The sequence below is a fragment of the Podarcis filfolensis genome (genome assembly GCF_964270895.1).
Source record: "Podarcis filfolensis genome assembly, chromosome: Z".
NCBI classification, from domain to species: Eukaryota; Metazoa; Chordata; class Lepidosauria; order Squamata; family Lacertidae; genus Podarcis; species Podarcis filfolensis.
This window is the reverse complement of record NC_139617.1, coordinates 34,729,763-34,750,834: the sequence shown is the minus strand read 5'-3', so window position 1 is coordinate 34,750,834 and position 21,072 is coordinate 34,729,763. Positions and strand designations below refer to the sequence as shown.

Below are 21,072 nucleotides of genomic sequence, written 5' to 3'. Positions count from 1 at the left end.
TTTAATTTATTAGTGGGTCGTCTAACATGGGGCAGTGCTGAGGTGACTTACCACCAAGTTTAAAGACTTTACAGATTTCATCAAACGCCTGGGAGAAGTGAATTCTGTCTGTCTTTATTAAAATTTAGAGGTAGTCCTCTGACTTTACACCCCCCCACACACAAAGGCTCAGTTTTCAATGTCTCCACACTCAGTTAAGCCCAAGCCCCACTACCTGAGTCCCCTACTTGCACCTGCCTTTTCAATTAATTGGTGACAAGCCTAGAGTGCTGACTTGTGCAGAGATTCAACAGGCAGCCTCCTCTGTGAGTAGCTAATTCTGCTGGAGAAGGGTGTGTGTGAATGAAATGACACCCAATACCAAGATGCTGCAGAAATGCCTATCCCCAACAGGGGTTGGCAAGAAGCAAGCAAGTCCAGAGCAGGGACTCATGCAGGGATATGACAGGCAGCTTTCTTATGGGGCAAATTATTGTGCTCCACCTCTCTGCATTGCCATGATCAAAACACAGAGATTCAGAGCAGGCACACAATAAGATTATGCTATATGTTGTTGATATTGTTGTTGTAAGTTGCACTCAATGCAAGTCCTACTCAGAGCAGATCCATTAAAATTAATAAATGTAACTAACTTATGTCCATTAATTTCAATGGATCTACTTGGGATTAACCTTAGTTGTATACATTTTACTATTATTAGGCAGGTGGCTTGTTTTAACTTTTAAACACCTGCTGCAAACTTTTCAGGCCTATGCAGGCAATTAAGAATACATATTCCCATAATGGTTAACTGATGTCTGTTTTTTAATTTTTTAATGGTTTTAATGTATGGTTTTATGTGTTCTTGTTGTAAGCTGCTTTGATTTTTAAAAATGAAATAGTAGTCTATAAATGTTTTTTATAAATAGATAAATAAATTTACTAATGTTGTTGTTGTTGGGTTGTATTCAATGCTAATCCTATTTAGAGTGGATCCATTAAAATTAATAAACATGACTAACTTATGTGCATTAATTTCAATAGATCTACTCGGTGCAAACCTTACTTGGATACAATTAGTAGTAGTAATAGTAGTAGTAGATGTATTTATTATTATTCACCCACCCTTCACCATAAGGTTCCAGGGTGGGTCCCAACCATTTGAAGTACAATACTATGCATGATTTACACCAAATTAAACTGCCTGCCCAAGCTCTTTCAAGTGATGTTTCCTTGGGAGGTAAGTAATCATGCAGAGAGATAACAGCACCCTCCCTTTGGGGGGGGGGTAAGTTGGTGCTTACAGGAGCCTTTCATTTTACATCTCGCAGCACATTAGCAGTCCTCTATGGCAGAAAGCTTCAAGAAGCCATAGTCTAGGGGATCATCCCGTTACCAGGAATGGCACAAGAACCTTTATCCCAAACACACACACACAACTTTCTCACCCATCATCACCTCCCCCCCATCCCCGGCCAACCCTCCGTGCCTGATTGTCTAATTAGTGCTGATGGATAGTTTAAGTAGCTCCCCTGAGCGTGGCAAGTCCAGCAGAGCATAAAGTGGAAGCGATTAGGACCAGCAGGCAACAAAGCCATCCAGCCCCATTAAGATGCAGCGAGGGCCATGCCCAGGAACTCTGGAGTGACACACAGAGCTGCCAGACAAGGAGGACAGCACTTGGAAGTGGGTGGACAGTGCCTGCTGGGCCTGCCCCCCCCAATAGGAGCACTTAAGGAGTAATAGCCACATGGGCTCAAGCAAGGAGGATCTCTGGAAGAGGGACAGGTCCAAGGCCTTGTGGGATGCTAGGGTGGCTTCCCTCAAGGAATCCTGGGAAACGCAGCTTGTTACAGGTGCTGAGAGTTGTTAGGAGATTCCTCCCCTCCCAAGAGCTACAGTTCCTAGAGTTCCCTGGGAAGAGGGCTTGAGTGTCAAACCACTCTGAGAGTTAGTTGGCTCTGCCTCTCATTGGCTCTGCCTGGCTCCTCCTATTGTTTGGCCTTCCTGTTTCCTGCCCTACCAATCTCAATGGGCAATGGCCACCACGAGATTTGTGCACAGAACATGGCTGTTCTGATCCCATCGAGCTCTGCCCACCTCCTGCACTGAGCATATGCCTGAGCTATTCATGTATTTTCATGCAGAATTATACATGGGGAATAGTATATTATAACTATAATTTGCATTAAAAAATGCTACTCCTGTGTGGTACTATAGATCTGCAACATCATGCTTTACCTATTAACACATGATTATTATTATTTTAATACAGTTTTGTATCTTGTTGTGTGCATCTGTTTTTGTACAGGAATAGCCAACAAGGCACCAGAAGTTTTATTTATTACTTTATTTATCTCATTTATACCCCACCTTTTCCTCCAAGGAGCTCAAGGTAGCTTATGTGATTCTCTTCCACCACCACCACCACCCATTTAATTCCCACAACCCTGTGAGGTAGAATGGGCTGAGAGAACCAGCAACTGGCCCAAGGTCACGTCCAGTGAGCTTCATGTTTGATTGGGGATTTGAGCCCTGGTGTCTCCCAGGTCCCAGTCCAGCTACTGCACCACATTATCTCAGACTGGTTTGGGACCACCATTCCTAACCACTGGGCATGGTGACTGATGGGAGATATAGTCCAAAACATCACATCAGCTATCCCTGCTTTAGGAAACCTGTTCATATGCATGTAATATTGTATATATAATAATGTCTATAAATGAAAGAATTGTTCATATTTTTAGGAGAACTGGTAAAAAACAAAAATCATTTTGCTTCTTGTCAAGGCCAAGGAGTGAAATGGGAATTAAGAGGAAAGGGGGGAGGAGGGGGAGGAGGAGTTTGTATTTGATATCCCGCGTTATCACTACCCGAAGGAGTCTCAAAGCGGCTAACATTCTCCTTTCCCTTCCTCCCCGACAACAAACACTCTGTGAGGTGAGTGGGGCTGAGAGACTTCAGAGAAGTGTGACTAGCCCAAGGTCACCCAGCAGCTGCATGTGGAGGAGCAGGGAGCGAACCCGGTTCACCAGATTATGAGTCCACCGCTCTTAACCACTACACCACACTGGCTCCCTGACTGGCAGTAGCTCTCTGGGGTTTCATGCAGGGGTCTCTCCCATCCCTACACAGAGATGCCACAGGGGACTGGACCTGGGGCCTTTTGCAAGCAAAGGAGGTGCTGTTCCGCCGAGCTATGACCCTTTCCCATGTCCCCTCTGTTTTTTCTTGGTAGGCACTGCTTACCTTAGGGTTCTCCAAGATCCCGGCCTCATAGCTTTGGAATATGGAGATCAAATAAGGGAGAAAAGGAGAAAAGTTTAATTAGTAACTGGGTCTCTTGTCCTCCTGAGCTGCTTGTGGCATAGGGCTGACCTCTGTCAGAAACAGGACACTGGGCTGGGTGGCCATTTGCTCTCAAGCAGCAGCAGCAACAACAACAACTTTATTACAGTGGTACCTCGGGTTACAGACACTTCAGGTTACAGACTCCGCTAACCCAGAAATAGTACCTCGGGTTAAGAACTTTGCTTCAGGATGAGAATAGAAATTGTGCGGTGGCGGCGCAGCAGCAGTGGGAGGCCCCATTAGATAAAGTGGTGCTTCAGGTTAAAGACAGTTTCAGGTTAAGAACGGACCTCCAGAACGAATTAAGTACGTAACCAGAGGTACCACTGTATTTGTACCCTGCCCATTTCTGGGCGGCTTATTATCTCACCTGATGTGCATAAGGTTTTCATCCATGCTCCATGGATTGGTGGGCGTCACTGGAATAGGGATGCCATGCTCCTGCAGACAAGATAATATGAAAAGGGGAGAAAGAATTAAATCTGGGAAACACAGCAGTGCAGCGTCAGGAGAAACAGCTTTTGCTATGGCAGACAGACAGCAGCACAACCTGTTGCTTCTGCCTGCTTCTTGCTTTTCAGATCATCAGTTGTCACAGGATGTTTTTGCAATATTCCTGGGGCCACGAAATAAGCAATGTTTTGGGGGAAGTTAGCTGGAGCAGAATCATAGAATTTTAGAGTTGAGCGCGACACCAAGGGTCTTCTTGTCCAACCTCCTGCAATTTAGGATGGAAGCTCTTTGATCATGTGAGGCTGAGTCCTGCCTTTTATTTATTTATGTATTTCAACCATTTATATACTGCTCAATCACAGTTGTCAGCTGTCCAAGGAAACACAATACACAATGCAAATAAAAATCAGTTAAAAATTACAAACTCAGATTTCAGTTAAAAAGCCTCCTGGAATAATTTTTTAAGTATTCAGTAGGTGCCAGAAGGATACTTAACATCATGCACTTAAAGTACAACATTCGAACTTTCAGCACACTAGTAGCTTAAAGTACCTATGGGGTGTTGGTGTTTTAGCATTTTCCTGTTTAAAATCATTTTCAGCTTTGCAATTCAGCAGGGAATCCCTATCCACACATGAACAGAGGATAATTTGATTGGGTCAGTTGATAACAAAATTTGCAAAGACCAAACCCCTCAAACATTCTTAACTGCAAGTGAAACATATTCATAATCACATCTATGAACCCAGGGAAGTCTGACCATTCATATGTCTAGCTCAGTACTGTCAACACTAACTGGCAGCAGCTCTGTCCAAGGTTTCAGGCAGGGAGTCTTTCCTACCCTTACCTGGAGATGCCACTGGGGATTAAATCTGGGACTTTCTGCATGCAGTGCAGATGCTGTCACTGAATCATTGTCCTTCATCTAAAAATACTGTAAGGCTCTAGTCCTCATGAATAGAAGATGCTGGGGACTGCCCAAGGGATCTTCTGCATGTACAGTAGATGCTCTAGCACTGAGCTGTCGTCTTTCCCACTGTCGGAGGTGTCTAGAGAAGATTCTCTTATATGCACTGGTGGAGGAAGAGGAGTGCGGGGGGAGCGCACCGCCCCCGGCAGCGTGATCCCGGTGGGGTGTCATTGCGGCTGCCACCCCCTGCCCGCACTTGGTGCCACGCCCCTGTAGGTGGTGCGCCACGCCCCTTGAAGCGCACCAGCCCTGCCCCCACCTGCTCTCCGCCCCTCGGTGCCGGAGCATGAAGCTCCGCCACTGCTTGTATGGATTTTATTCAATCCAATTTTTTAGGCAAACTGTCCTGATTATCACATGCTGGACCTTGTGAACAGATCACAGCATAGTTAATATCCTTCAGTTAATATCCTCTCCAATTTTTTGCAGTCCAGTTTTCATCTTTCAAAAAAAAAGTCCAAACGAAATATAGCTTTTATAGTAATGTTGTGTGCTTTTTATATATACTTTCTAAAGTGCTCAGAAACCTATTTTGGCATTAAGCAATAGTTATACAAATAAATCACAGCAGTTTGCCAAGTATTAATTTTATGCAGTTAAAAAAAAAAAGTTTAAAAGTGTGTAGATTTATGCAGAAACAGGATAGAAAGGTCATATGCATGAACACATGTCAGGCAGAGAGCAGACCAGAAATGGAATCATCCATCCTTATCCTATAAAAAGTTTCACGCTGTCCCTACCTGCCTTTCACAAGGCCTCAAGACGTTTCACGTTTCCTCTATTAATCTCCTTATCCTATCTCCCCCTTTCTCTCTCTCTCTCTCTCTCTCTCTCTCTCTCTCTCTCTCTCTCACACACACACACACACACACACACACACAGCATATAGATAGTCATAAACCTCAGCTCTGTTACGGGGTCACCCACTCAGTCAATTAGCCGGCGACATTTCTGTGGGTGAAATGGTCTGTGAAAACTGGGTGACTTACACGACGGGCATGGAATTAGCGGGAGATGTAGCAATGACATGGTTCTCAGCCTGACAAACGACACAGCAGCGGGGTGTTGATCGAGGGGGTGTTAGGCTCTGCCAGGGAAAGGCAAGGCTCCACCAGCGTTTTCTTAACTTGAAAGATTTGACAATTGGGACAATAATTTATTTTATTTGCCAGAGGAGATGTTTGCTGTTTGTTTGTTTTTTTGCAAAGTTGCAAAGAGGGGCATGCAATTCCTGGACAAATCCAGTCAGCGGGTGCTGACGTGGTGCTTGTTCCTTCCTGCATTACAAAGTCTTGAATCAGAGCCTGGGTGACCATCTGTTAGGGACAACTTCCAAGTCTAGGTTCTTTGCATTGAGGAGGGTGTGTGCGTGCCTGTTAATTTATTATTTAGTTATTAAGAGATTTATTACCCAACCCTTTGCTGCAAGGTCCCAGGGTGGGTGACAAGAACCATGTCACCATTCAATACTGAAATCCAAGAAAACACTTTAAAGCAACAGCAATGGCCAAAGAATGTACCTCAGGCCATAGCCCATCCTACCTCAAAAAGGGGTATTGTAGGGTTCGAAAAAGTTCAGGAAAGGGCAACCAAAATGATCAAGTGGATAGCGCTGCACTAAGAAGAAAGGTGGCAGCACTGGGGGCTTTTCAGTTTAGAGGAAAGATAAGTAAGAGATTATGTCACAGAGGTTTATCAAATGACGCATGGCTTGGAGAAAAAGAACACAGAAAAGTTTTTCTCCCTTTCTCATGACAATAGAACTAGTGGACATCCTATGAAGCTGAATGTTAGGAGACTGAGGACAGATAAAAGAAAGGACTCGTTCATATAGCAGAGTTGATGAGTGGAACTGACTCTCATAGTGGCCACCAACCTAGATGGCTTTGAAAGAGGATTGGGCAAATTAATGGCGGAAAGGGTTATTGATGGCTACTAGCCATGATGGCTATGATCTGCCTCCACAGCTAGACGCAGAAATGCTTCTGAATACCAGTTGCTAGAAACCACAGGAGGAGAGAGAGGGCTCTTGTGCTCAGGTCCTGCTTGTGGGTTTCTTGGTTGGTAGAGCATGAGATTCTTAATCTCAGTGTTGTGGGTTCAAGACCTACAAGGGGCAAAACATTCCTGCATTGCAGGGGATTGGATTGGACTAGACTACAATTCAACATAGTCCATAGCAGCCAGACTCTACTTATGTCCTACCACCACTGTCAGAGGCAGTGACTCTGAATACCAATTGCTGGGAATCACAAGTGGGGAGAATGCTGTTGCATTCATGTCTTGCTTGTGGGCTTCCCATCATGGGCATCTAGATGGCCACTGTGAGAACAGGATGCTGGGCTGAATGGGCCACTGGCCTGATCCAGAAGGCTTTGTTTACGTTCTTATGACAGAGGCTATCTCACAAAATCCCCCGTGAATCTTCACTGTTGAAGACCAGTGCTTCCAAGTTTTGGCAGGGAGGGACATGCCTTCCTGTTGCTTCCATGAGGGTGGCAGAAAAATTAATTACCCAAATCATTTGCATTGGCATTTCTCTTGTTGGGGGCTGGAGCACCTCAGGCCCAGAGGCCAAATGTGGCCTTCTGAGCCTTTCCCCCCCAGATACCTCACCCACCACCAGCCCTGCTTCCACACCCTCCTTGAGTGTTTTGGCCTGGCTGAAATGTGTCCTCGAAATCTGATCATGTCTCTTGCTTGCCTGGGTGGACGATAGAGAGGGTATGTTTGTAGAAACTAACCAGCACCGAGGGCCTTCTGGCAGGGCCCTCACACTGTGAGAAGTGAAGCTACAGGGAACCAGGCACAGGGCCGTCTCTGTAGTGGATCCCGCCCTGTGGAATGCCCTCTCCCATCAGATGTCAAGGAGATAAAGAACCACACAACTTTTAGAAGACATCTGAAGGCAGCCCTGAATAGGGATGCTTTTTAATGTTTAGTTTATGTTTTTATATATGTTGGAAGCCGTCCAGAGTGGCTGGGGTAACCTAGGCAGATGGGCGGGGAGAAATAAATTATTATTATTATTATTATTAGGCAGATGTAACCTTTATATTCTTTGCTCCACCCACTTTTCCCTTTGGCACCGCCCACCACTGGCATACTGTCCTCAAGTGCTCACTCAGAAGGGAATGCGGCTCCTCAGGGCTGAAAAAATACTCCTTGCCCCACGTCTTTCAGCTCACAAGGCACTCTTCCTGGCCTGCTGTTCTTTTCTCACCCATCCATCGGGGTGAGGCCGACTGCGCGAGCGTATAGTTGTCCACGCTCCGAGTCCTGTGAAAGGGAGCAACCCCCCCACCCACCCACTTCACACTCCAGCGACCGCACTGGTCCATTAGCTTTGAAGAGCTCGTTAGTCAATTAAAGCGCCCCTTTGTTTATACTGAATGGGCTGTTATAAGAAGCGGAGGGCAGGCTGGGGAAGCTAATTCTCTTTTTATGACCACAAATCTCTCTCTCCCCCACCCCACCCGCCATTCCCCGTCCTGGAGCCCACCCCGGAGGCTACGTGAACACACACACACACACCCCGACGAGCCTGTGAAACATGGATTAGGTGTTTTATGCAACCATGGGTTTTAAAAGAGGCAGTGGTTTAAAGGTTTCAAATAAATAAAGTGAAGCAAAACCCAGGTCATCTTCTTTTCTGTTAGTGGCACTCTGAAAATGCTCCAATTCCACCTGTGTTTTAAATGACGTTAGACTAAATTTTATCTTTATTTTTCTCGAATCACAGGAATACCTGTTAGGGATTCAGGAGACTGGGCATTGGACTCCAGAAGCTAATAATAATTAGCACTCTTGAACCCAGCATTGCTTGGTAATTCTTAGGAACCCCCAAATCTGTGGAGTTTTGAAATCTGGCTAAAATCAATGCAGTTTTGAAAGGTACAGTCTGCAATCTTGTTTCGAAACAGCATCCAATTTTATCCAAACATAGTTGAAAACCTGCTCCTAGGTCTTGGGAACCACTGTGCAAAATTTGGTTATGTCATCTCCAGAGGTATCCAAATGCAGAGTGAATAAGCAGATAAAATATACAGTGGTACCTCTGGTTGCGAACGGGATACGTTCTGGAGCCTCGTTCGCAACATGAGCAGAACGCAACCCGCCACTTCTGCGCATGCACATGGCATCATTTTGAGCGTCTGCGCATGCACGAGCAGCGAAAGCCTGAAGTAACCTTTTCCGGTACTTCCAGGTCGCCGCGGGACGCAACCTGAAAAGACGTAATCTGAACCGAACGTAACAAGAGGTATTACTGTACCATAGAGAAGATGTTGCTGGACTACAACTCCCATCAGCCCCAGCAAGAATGGTACTTGCCCACAGCTTGTGTAGAAAGTAATACCAGCCATAGGACAGTAATAGTACTAGTACAAGAATCTTTCCCAACCCTTCCCGGAGATGGTGGGGATTGACACCGTGAACTTTGGTAGTAGCAGATTCTGGGTACTATTTATAACACAGAATAATATTTACTGACTTTATAAGTCATTTGGTACACAAGCAAGGTCTCCAAGTGACTTGCAAGCATTTTCAAGAACTGTGCTCAGAGCCCTGACCACTGCCCAGCTACTCACAGGGACAGATGCGGCAGGCCTCTTAAGGGTGTTCCACATCAGTCCCTGTGATAGACTGGCCGTATGAAAGTTTTGTACAGTAGGGCTGCTTAGGTACTGGATCTGTGACTTTTAACATATAACCTGCAGGCTCCACCACTAAGTGATGGGTCCCTTTGTATCATCGCTAAGAACATAAGAGGATAAGGACCTAAGAGCCTGCTGAATTAAGCCAATAGCCCATCTAGTCCAGCATCTTCTTCTTGCAGTGGCCCTGCTGGGAAAACTGCAAGCAGGACCTGCGCACAAGAGCTTTGTCCCTCCTGAAGTTTCCAGCAAGTGGCATTCACAAGCACTGCACAGCTGGCATGGCTAGTAGCCATCGATAGCACTCTCATTCATGAACTCACGCTAATTATTTCATACAGCCATCCAAGTTGGTAGCCACCTGTTGCTATTCAAATTGGTAGCCACTGCCTCCATGCATCAGTGAGTTCCATAGTTTAGCTTTGCACTGTGTGGATGAGTCCTTTATTCTTAGTAATAATAATAATAATTTATTATTTATACCCCGCCCATCTGGCTGGGTTTCTCCAGCCACTCTGAGTGGCTTCCAAAGGAATATTACAATACAAAAACCTATTAAACATTAAAAGCTTCCCTAAAAAGGGCTGCCTTCAGATGTCTTCTAAAAGTCTGGTAGTTGTTTTTCTCTTTGACATCTGGTGGGAGGGCATTCCACAGGGAGGGCGCCACCACCGATAAGGCCCTCTGCCTGGTTCCCTGTAACTTGGCTTCTTGCAGTGAGGGAACTGCCAGAAGGCCCTCGGTGCTGGACCTCAGTGTCCAGGCAGAACGATGGGCAGACACTCCTTCAGGTATACTGGACCGAGGCCGTCGGTCCAGTATACTTGAAGGTATACTGAAGGCCGTTTTAAAGCTTCTAACATCCAGGAGGAAAAACTTTCCATTAGGGCATTTGGTTGGCCCCCCCATGAGGACAACAGACGGTGCAGGGATAGATGGGCCAGTGGCCTAATCCAACAGGTTATTCTTATGCATGTGTTATTTTTCGACTGCCTTTTAGTCTGGCTCTCTAAGCGTTACAAAACCCTGGCTGAATCTGCTGGACAGGAGATAAAGGAACAGTTTGCTTGTGGCAGGACAGGCTCTCTAAAAGCTCTCCAATATCCTCATCCAGCACCTTAGATTCAAACAACAATACCCTGGTGGTGAATGAACACAAACAAACACAAAAAAACCCCAGGTTGTGCATCCATTAACCAACCATTTCCCCTTCCCCCCTGCCCTTTCCCTAACACACGGCCACGGTTTGAAAAGTCTGGAACGCAACTCCTTTCGTCCACATTAATTGCTTCGAGCGGGGGCCCTCTCCTCAGCTTATAGCTGTGGCCTTTTTTTTTTCTTGGGAAAGAAAAGGCGCACACTTCAGTTTCCCATACAATAACAATTAAAATACACACACACATACATACATACAAACAAACTGAGAGAGGGCGAAGTTAATAATTTGACCGTTTGGCAACATATGGGAGTCTCTTAGAAATTGCCTACTTAGGAATAAATAACAGATGGTAAAAGACAAGCATCGGGGAAAGCACGTGCCTCTTTATTTCCAAAATATAAAATTTTAAAGGGAGGCCGAGAGCGACAGCATCCGGTCTGAGAACCCTCTGCAGAATAATTCTTTCTGACTCAACACAGCTTTGGATCCGCTTTAGATGGGCGTTTTTGTTGGGTGTTTTTTATTTTAAAAAAAGAACTAGGAAGAGAGAGAGAGAGAGAGAGAGAGAGAGAGAGAGAGAGAGAGAGAGAGAGAACCTCAAGCAATTTTCTGGTTTATACACCGAACTGCTCTTTTCCTCTTGATTGATTGAGCCCAGTTGTCAAGCATTTCCATAAAGTCGCAGGGAAAGAAAAGGTCCCCTGGTGGGCAGCCAAGGGGCTCTGATGCAAAACTTCTAATATGTTTTATTGAAACTTGTTCTTCCAAAAAAAAAAAAAAGCGGGGAATAAAAGGCATTGGGGAGGGGAGGGCAAAAAAAGGCATTTACTTTGTCTCTCGAAGGAGCTATTGAAGTGGGGACAAGTTTCTGCCTTCAAAGTGGATGACAATTAACATCTAGGTAATTACGGGCCTTTTTTTAAAAAAAAAAGGAGAAGGGGGGAAGTATCCTTACGCCCCAAAAACCGAGGATATGTGGAAGCCTCCTGCAGGGGGTGCCTGTAATTGCTGCGGTAACGAGCAGGTGAGATTGCGCTCAGCTAAAATCCAAAGTGGCCTTGAAGGTTAGAAAATTAAAGGTTCGTTGTGATGAAAGAAGGGGGAAAATGACACATTGTGAACGGTGTAGAGAGAGAGAGGAGGCAGAATGGACGGCAGTTTTTTAAATAGCACTCTGGAAGGTTTCAGCCCCCGCCCCGGGGGGGGGGACATGAGCAAAGCAGCCTCGATTTCACAGGAACGGGGTGCTCAGTGATGGAGTAACTGTGTTCCAAGTTTGAGAAGGGGAAATGAGAAGAAGAAGAAGAGTTTGGATTTGCTATCCCGTTTTATCACTGCCCTAAGGAGTCTCAAAGCGGCTAACATTGTCCTTTCCCTTCCTCCCCCACAACAAACACTCTGTGAGGTGAGTGGGGCTGAGAGACTTCAGAGAAGTGTGACTGGCCCAAGGTCACCCAGCAACTGCATGTGGAGGAGCGGAGACGCGAACCCGGTTCCCCAGATTAGGAGTCTACCGCTCCTAACCACTACACCACACTGGCTCAAGTCAAGTCATAGAATCATAGAATTATAGAGATGGAAGGGACCCCAGGGGTCATCCAGTCCAGCCCCCTTAGTGTAGGAATCTCAACTAAAGCATCCATGACAGGTGGTCATCTAAACTCTGCTTAAAAACCTCCAAGGAAGGAGAGCCCACAACTGCCTGAGAGAGTCCATTCCACTGTCAAACAGTTCTTACTGTCAGAAAGTTCTTCCTGATGTTTAGTTAGGATCTCCTTTCTTGTAACTTGAAGCCTTTGGTTTGAGTTTAACCCTCTGGAGCAAGTTTGCTCCATTTTCCATGTGACAGCCCTTTCCTCTTTTCCAAGCTAAACATACCCAGCTCCTTCAACCATTCCTCATAAGGCTTGCTTTCCAGACCCTTCATCATCTTGGTTGCCCTCCTCTGCACACATTCCGGCTTGCCAATATCATTCTTAAATTGTGGCGCCCAGAACTGGACACCGTACTCCAGGTGTGGTCTGACCAAGACAGGATAGAGTGGGACTATTAATTTCCCTTGATCTGGACACTATAGGTGTTGCTGCAGTGTAGAATAATATCACCCTCTTTTACCTTTGCCTTCCGCCCCACAATAAAAAATCTGAGGGGGCAGGCACACACACCTCCCCCCCAAAAAATTGATGGGCATTGCCATTCAAATGGTGTGCATGCATCACATCACGATCAAATATGCAGCGCAGGGCTTACCCCCCCCCCAATATTTTATTCGGGTTGGCACCCCTGGCCTTTGCTAACCCTGCTCTGAGTTCAAGACAGACAAAGGAACAGATTTCAAAACGTATACTCTGAGTAAAACATATTTGAAGACCATTCCGAGGCTGCAGCAAATTTCCACATGGAAGCACCTGCTGAGAATCTGAAGTAGCAAAATCCTGTTCATGACCCTTAAATCCAGCCGCAACCAGGGCATAGAGTCAGAGGCTGCAGAGGCATCAGCTATGAAACAAGGCCAGGTCTAGGACTTCCAGCCAGCTGCTGCAGACCAAGTGACCACAGCACCTGAGGCCCTGGAAGAATGTCCTGCACTAGAAAGGCCAAGAGCTGGGTTGCTCAGAGGCCCCTTCTTCCTGTGGGCCTGAGAAACCAAACGCCTCTCACATTGCACACCAGGAGGCGGGCTACAAAATGGGAAAGGGACATCTGCCTGGCCTGTTAAGAACCTGAGGTTCTTCTTCTGAGCCTAGAAGAAGCAGCCCAGGGGGCAGAGGCTTAAAATGCCTCAGGCTGCTCTCAATGGCGATGAGAGCAAGTGGCTCATTTATTAGTAAATTTATTATTATTATTTATACACCGCCTATCCCCCAGAAGAGGGCTCAAGGCAGCTTACACAAACTGAAACAACAGATAAACAACAGATAAACAACAGATAAAAAACAAAAAACTAAACTAAAGACATATAAAAGACCATTGTTTTAAAAAGTAATTAAACCTGAATAGGATAAAAAAAATATAAAAAAACCCCAAATGTATTAAAATACAGATGACAGAAACAGCACAGCACTACTTAAAGCTTCACCCTTAAGAAACAGTCAATTCTCAAAGAACAAAACAGTCTTCCCTTGCCAGTGGAAGGACAAGGAGGGAGCCGGACTGGCTTCTCCAGGAAGGGAGTTCCAAAACTCCAAAGAACCAGACCTTTAATTGCAGGAATTAACAGGGGTATGGCAGCTACAGGAACGAGGGGAAAGGACTAATGCAGGAGATGGGCGAATTCTCCTACCTTGGCATATTCCATGAGGTCACTTCGGCCTCGAAAGCGGTTGTAGAATTCCGGCATTCTCCAAGGAGCAATGATCTGCAGAGAGTGGTGGGAAAGAACTGGTTATTCGGGGGGTGTTGTCAGCAAATATGAGTTTGGTAGAATCAGGTTCCAACATAAAATCAAGGCCAGAGTAACCAATGGCTTCTAGCCGCAATGTGTTCCATCTCTGCTGTCAGAGGCACTATGCCCCTGAATACCAGTTGGTGGGAATCACAAGTAGGGAGAGTGCTGCTGCACTCAGGACCTGCTTGTGGGCTTCCCATCATGGGCATCTGGTTGGCCACTGTGAGAACTAAGATGCTGAACTAGATGGGTCACTGGCCTGACCCAGGAACCAGGCTCTTCTGATATTCTTCTGCCAGAAGTTGAAGGACAGGATCCACTGTTAGTCCTCCTTAATCAGAGGACATGGCTAACTTAAGAACTTAAGAACTCCAGTGAGTCTACTCTGAGTAGAGCTTGGTAGGATATAACCCCAGCAACATTTGGAAGATACATTATAGGCCACTTTCACACCATACATTCAAAGCGCTATGATGCCACATCTAACAACCACAATTTCCCAAAATAACTATTGGAGCTGTGCGAGCTATTTTCATGATTATATGCATTTTTATGCACACTTTACCCTAGTGTATGCATTTTTATTTATTTGGGGGGGCACATTACTTGGCTGGAGAAGGGCTAATTTCAGAGTGCAATTTCCAAAACGTGCAAATTTGGGTTGGTTCACCTGTAAATGAGGCCAGAGTTGGATTTCTCCCCCTTAGACCTGGTCCACAAGGTGAAGACCAACCCCTTGGGGGCAGTGGGATTACCTGCTAAGACACATGGGGATACTTTGAAAAGCTGGTATCACTGGATCAAGTTCATCAGTTTTGTTGAATCAAACTAAATAATTTTAATTGGATTTTCAATAAATGCTAATTCATTGTTACTGTTTTGAATCTTATTGTGTTATTATCTTCTTTAGCGGGTCATGCAAACTGCGATTCAGAATAATGAGTTTCTGGAACCAAATTGATAGTGGCCTGGAAATGTTTGGGAACCACAGCTCTGGAGACTTTCCCCAAAACCAGCTACTAGAATGAACCCTTGCCTGGAGTAGAGAGAGTTTCAAAGCTCTTCTGGATAGCCAGGAGCACTGGCCATTAGGCATCTCCTGCATTAATCTCACCAAACAAAGGTAATCCAAGATGCTCTCAAGCTGTTACTGTAACTTAATGACCTGCCCAAGGCAAGGTGCAATTCAGGTGTCCATTTCGCCTTCTCCAGTTTTGGTTAAAACAGGAGGCTGATTAAAAGATCAGAACAACCCATTCGAAAGCCAGTAGATTTGACAACCAATTTTCTGGGTTTTTTATGTAACTCAGAAGAACTGACTTCAGGTTTCAGTTGTTTGGCTGGGAAGTGACATCAGCTAAAATAGGATTGCCTTCAGATGGGCATCAGCAAAAAAAGGGGGAATTGTGTGTAAGACAACAGAATGGAATTCTAGAGTATATTGAAGCTTCAGGGTTCAGGCAATTAACAGGTTAGAACAATGGCTCCCAAACTTTTTCTGGCTACTGCCCTCTTGGTTCCATACACTCATCTCCAATGCTCCCGACCCTATAAAATAGCAATATTCAGAATAGCAGTTTGCAGGCCCCACTAAGCAAGATAACAGCACAATAACATTCAAAATAGTAACAATTAATTGCACATTTATTCAAAATCCAATTAAAACAATTTAGTTGAATTAATTCAACAAAACTGCTAAATTTGATCCAGAAATGCTAACTTTTCAAATATGATGGTCATTTACATATCCACCAGCACCCTCTGCTGCCCACTTGCCTCTTAGCACCCTCACATGTAATCCTACTGCCCCACAGGGGGCAGTATCACCCACTTTAGGAACCACTGGGTTAGACAAACAGAGGCCACATTCGCACCACACATTTAAAGCACTATGATACCACTTTAAACAGTTATGTTTCTGCCCCTGCAAAGAATTCCAGGACCTGTAGTTCGTCATGGGTGCTGAGAATTGTTAGGAGACCCTCTTCCCCTCCCAGGGCTACAGTTCCCAGAGTGGTTTAAACAACGAATCCCTCATCTTAGGGAAATTCTGGGAATTGTAGTTCTTGGGAGAGGAACAGGGGTCTTCTGCAATCACCCGAGAGAATAAACTCCCCCATCTCATGCTATGAATCAGCATCCCAATTGAGGCCCAATTCAGTTTGATTTTCTATTCCCCCCTAAAACAAATGCCCCCTCCGATTTATCAACTTAGTTTTGATGGGAGATCATCAGTGCACTGGTACAGCTCCTTACCTTGATCTGAGGGCAGATGGCATAGTAGGTGAGCTCAAAGCGAATTTGGTCATTACCCTAAAAAGGATAGAAGAACAGAGAGTACAATCAAACACTCCTGAATCACAGGCAGGTTCCAAATCCTGCCATGCTGATCATTTTTTCCCTGTCCCACTGTGACTGATTGGCTGCAGACTGACTGAGGTTCACTAGGAAAGTTGAGAAAGGCCAGCTCTTTATGAGAGCCCCCAATTGCTTACTTTTGCCGACTTTAAAGCTTATAGTCCTCATTGCAACTCTTGAAAAAGAGCTTTATGGGGAGATACATCAATAACTCTTGATTTAATACCTGTACAGACCTTCTTTTCTCTAAATTAAAAAGGTAAACTTAAGGTTTGGTTTACACTGGCATCCTATAAAAGGTTCTTTTAGCATTTAGGGATAGGCAAAATAGGAGTCAATTTTGGTCTCTTATTTATCGGATAGTCGACATTTCCATAGAAGCTGGCATTTTTTTAGTTTTAAAAAATCTCACAAAGCCTGTATCTGTAGCAGTACCATGCCACTTTAAACAGTTATGGCTCCCCTCAAAGAATCCTGGGAACTGTAGTTTGTTAAGGGTGCTGAGAGTTGTTAGGTGATCCCTGTCATTCTACAGAGTTGCAGTTCCCAGTGCTCCTTGGGAAAGGGGATCAATTTTTAAACCACTCTGGGAAATGTAGTTCTGTGAAGGGAATAGGGGTCTCCTAACAATTCTCAGCACCCTTAACAAACTACAGCTCCCAGAATTCTTAGGGGGAAGTCATAACTGATTAAAGTGATATGATACTGTTTCAAACAAAGCATTAATCAGAAGAATGGAGGGAAGAGGCTAATTAGCATCATGGCACACGAAGGGGAAGGAGGGTTAACCTGTTCCACTATCTGCAGGAAAGTTTCAAGTGCATTCTGGATATTTGGGTGTATGCACATAAAGCAGATTAAAGTGTTCTGTCACCATGGCTCTAAAAGAGAGAGACTTTTGCAGTTAGGAAAGCGAAGGGGAAATGCTTGAGAAGAGTGGGGTGAAGGAATGATTAACGGGAAGATGTGTAAAACCCTGCCAGCAAATCAAGAGATTAGCAGGATGAATACTCCTTTATAGTATACCCTCATTGCAAACAAACACTCCTATATTGTATAACCTCCCTGGAAACAAATGAGAAAACATACTCATTAAGGTCTGGGCATAGCCTAACCTCTCCACTGGTTTTGTACAAGCAAATCAGGAGGATATTCAATAAACAGGTCGTCTGGAGTAGTCCAGAGTTCCCACTTGCGACTCACAAGCTGTAGGAAGAGGTAATAAGTGTCAGGGAAAGCACCTATCTTTTAATGAGAACTGTAGCTAATGGCTTGATGGGCTCCCCCTGTACATCAATGGGCATGGTATACCCCCAGACAGTGTCTTTCTCTAATTAACCTTCTCAGTGAGCGTGTAATCCCTCGCCCATCTGCTTACCATTATTGCAAAAGGCAAATACTGGCACAAAGCCATCCCAAAGACGGATCGTTCCACTCAGTTATCAGCCAGCGGGGCTGGGGTCTGGTCTGTTTGATGTCACCAGGTGCACATACATCTCACAATTTTCGAAAGCAAGAAGTGTGTCAGATTCCAGTGGGGAGGGGGACCTCTGCTTTGATTCGTGGTCAAAGTTTCTAGTCCCTATGGGACACTTGAAAGAGCTTCTGGTCATCATGGTTCAGAATTAAGAGCTGATTTAAATAGGAACACGGGAAGCTGCCTTCTCCTGAGTCAAACCGTGGGGTCCCTCTAGCTCAGTGCTGTCTACCCTGTCTGGCAGCTGCTCTCCAGAGCTTTCAGGAAGAGGGTCTTTACCCAGCCCTGCCTGGAGATGCCCACGGGGATTGAACCTGCAACTTTCTGCCTGCAGAGCAGGTAGCCTACAACTCAGCTAAGCCCCTTCCCCTAAAAATTAAGATTCCAGTCCTCCTAGTTCTGAATAAAGGATGGGAATTATACAGGGACTCAGGAAGCTGTCGAACCATTGCACCACCAGTACTGTCTACACTGACCAGCAGCAGCTGCTCATGGTTTCAGGGCAGGGTGCTGGGGATTGAACTTGGAGGACTTCTGCATGCAAAAGCAGGTGACCTCCTAGCCTTCCCGTCAAGGAGAGCTAGTGTGGAATAGTGGTTAGAGTGTTGGGCTAGGACCTGAGAGACCAGGGTTCAAATTGCTGCCTGGCCGTGAAGCTTACTGGGTAACCTTGGGTTGCCACTCACTCTCAGCCTAACCTGCCTCACAGGGTTGTTGTGGGGATTAAATAAAGAGTGTGAGGACCATGTATGCCACCTTGAGCAACTTGGAGGAAAAGGGGGGATTCCAAAAAACAGTCCCTTTACACGGTTTCAAGGTGAGGAGATAATTCAGAAGGTCCATAGTCTGGAGCAGTGCTTCCCAAACTTAGCAACAACTGCATACCGCTTTTGAGAGTTTACAGTCTTACCATCGCACCCCTTCTTGGATGGAGACAACTGGGGGGTTATTGGGGGGCATGACCTTGGACCTATCACTGTCTGAGAGCCTAGACTGCCTCACAGGGTGGTTGTGAGCATGCAATTGGGGAGCAGGACAAGAATGTGCGCCATCTTTGAAGAAAGGCGGGGTATAGATGTAATCACAAGTAATAAACAGTGCCCATGGAAATTAGGTGGAGATGTTCTTGAGGAAAGGGCTGGAAAGAGAATACACATGGCTAAACTTGTTCCTGACTGCAGGAGCCTCCAGGGACTATTACAAAACACTCTGGAGGAAACATCTATTAGAACATTCATTTCCCTTGCAGGCCCCATACAGCCCCATCTGCTGCCCAGCCGCAAGGTCCTGCAGATGGTGCGTGGTGCATTAAAGAAGTTGGCAATGCAAGCAGAGGATGGACTGCTTTGGAGAGGGGGAATCAGGTTACTGGTTCTCCTGGCCTCCCTAACCATTTCCCCTATGAGAGAATGGTTGCAGCATTTGGGACATTTCCGTTTAGCGGAAAGACAATTAAGAGGTGACACAACAGATATTTATGAAATTATGCATGACACAGAGAAGGTGTATAGGTTTCTCTCCCTTTCTCATAACAGGATTTCCCAAACTTGGGCTTCCAGCTGTTTTTGGACTACAGCTCCCACCATCCCTGGCTAGCAGGAGCAGTGGTCAGGGATGATGGGAATTGTACTCCCAAAAACAGCTGGAGGCCCAAGTTTGGGAAACCCTGCTCTAGAACTTGTGGCAACACACTGAAACTGAATGTTGGAAGCTTCAGGACAGATGGAAGAAAGTCTTTATGCAGCGCACAATTAAACCATAGAACTCACTTCTTCTGCAGGAGGCAGTGATGGCCACCAGCTTGGAGGGCTTTAAAAGAGGATTGGGCAAATTCATGGAAAGGAAAGCTGTTCGTTCATGGCTACCAGCCACAATGGTTATGCTCTGCCTTCCACAGCTGAAGGCAGCGGTGCTTTTGACCACCGGTTGCTGGAAACCACAGGAGGGGATAGTTGTGCTCAAATCCTGCCTGCAAATTTCCCATTGGGGCATCTGGTTGACCACTGTGAGAACAGGATGGCAGTCCATCTCCCCTGTAGGTCCAGGGAGATTTTTTTATTCTTTTGAGCTCACATAAGCCGTTGTTTATTTCATTCCTCTCAACACCCAAGCAGTGAAGTTAATGGACTGGAATCAAAGGGGAACAGAGATCAGAGCAGCCTTTAATGGCCACGAAAAGCTTCATCCCTGATTCACAAACAGTCCACAGGCACTCCTTGGAAGGATGCTGGGGGTTCATTGCACAGTCTCTCTCTCCCCCTGCTGGACAGTTCCTGCCTTGTCAAGCCAGAGAAACTGAGTCAGCAACTTTAGAATGGGAAGGAAGAGGCTTTAAAAGCACGGTTTCATTGCACCCTCTCGTGGAAAGAAGCCTGCTATACAACTTTCCAGACCGACAACAGAAATAAAGAGCACTTATTATTTCCATATTAATTTCCAAATTATTTCCAAAGTGAGACTGAGAATGAGCGCTGTAACTTCACTAGAGTGAGATTTGAATGGGTAGCTTCTTATTTTATACCCCCCGTTTTATAATTTAAAATTATAAAACAGATACGGTAGAATCAAAGAATTGTAGGGTCGAAAGAGACATAAGGATCATTTAGTCCAGCCCCCTGCAAGGCAAGAACGACAGCTGGAGAATCCCGGGTTGCTGGAAGCCACAGGATGGGAGTTTGCTTTTGTGGTTGAATGTTTTGTGGTTGTGTTTCCCACACACATCCGGTCAGCCAATGTGAGAACAGAATGCTGGACTAGATGGGCCCCTTTTGGCCTGACCCAGAAAGCTCTTACGTTTTTATGTCCTGGGATTAAAGGATCGTCTAGTCCACAAATAGACTGTGTGGTTCTCCAGAACTTGTTGGACTATAACATCTTGTTGGGTTTCAATCCCTGATTGGACACCAACTCCCATCAACCACCAGTCAGCATGGTCAATGGTCAAGGATGATGGGAGTTGTAGTCCATTAACATCCAGAGGCCTCAGGTTCCCACTCCCTCTGCTCCCACCTGATTGTGGCATTTCCTTTCAGCTGAGCTGTGCACACCACTGCTATCATTCCAGCTTCATTGGAAGACACATTCATTTCTCTGGGCATTTGGAGAAACGGTGACTGGGGCTTGATGGGCTAGGATTTATTGTCTGTAATACTGTGCAAACTGTTCCCCCTGAAGATCTCCGCATTGCTGAGCAGGTGCCCCAGGAATCTTGGGGTTCCTCAAGCGGTTGCTTAGGCTTAGCATGCTTCCATGGTTAAATAGATGAGCCAGCCAGCCAGCAAC

At 45.6% G+C, this 21,072-nt stretch overlaps 1 protein-coding gene across 2 annotated transcripts in view; it reads right to left on the bottom strand.

Annotated features, from left to right (window-relative positions):
* Positions 1 to 21,072, bottom strand: part of ASS1 (argininosuccinate synthase 1) — a 77,220-nt gene that overhangs the window by 47,779 nt on the left and 8,369 nt on the right. For both annotated transcript variants that reach the window (XM_083596478.1, XM_083596479.1), the window contains exons 5-8: positions 16,212 to 16,268; positions 13,851 to 13,925; positions 3,701 to 3,771; positions 3,229 to 3,259 (exon numbers count right to left, since the gene is read on the bottom strand). In XM_083596478.1, the coding sequence (XP_083452604.1) occupies positions 3,229 to 3,259; positions 3,701 to 3,771; positions 13,851 to 13,925; positions 16,212 to 16,268 (234 nt within the window). The remainder of the gene's footprint in view (positions 1 to 3,228; positions 3,260 to 3,700; positions 3,772 to 13,850; positions 13,926 to 16,211; positions 16,269 to 21,072) is intronic.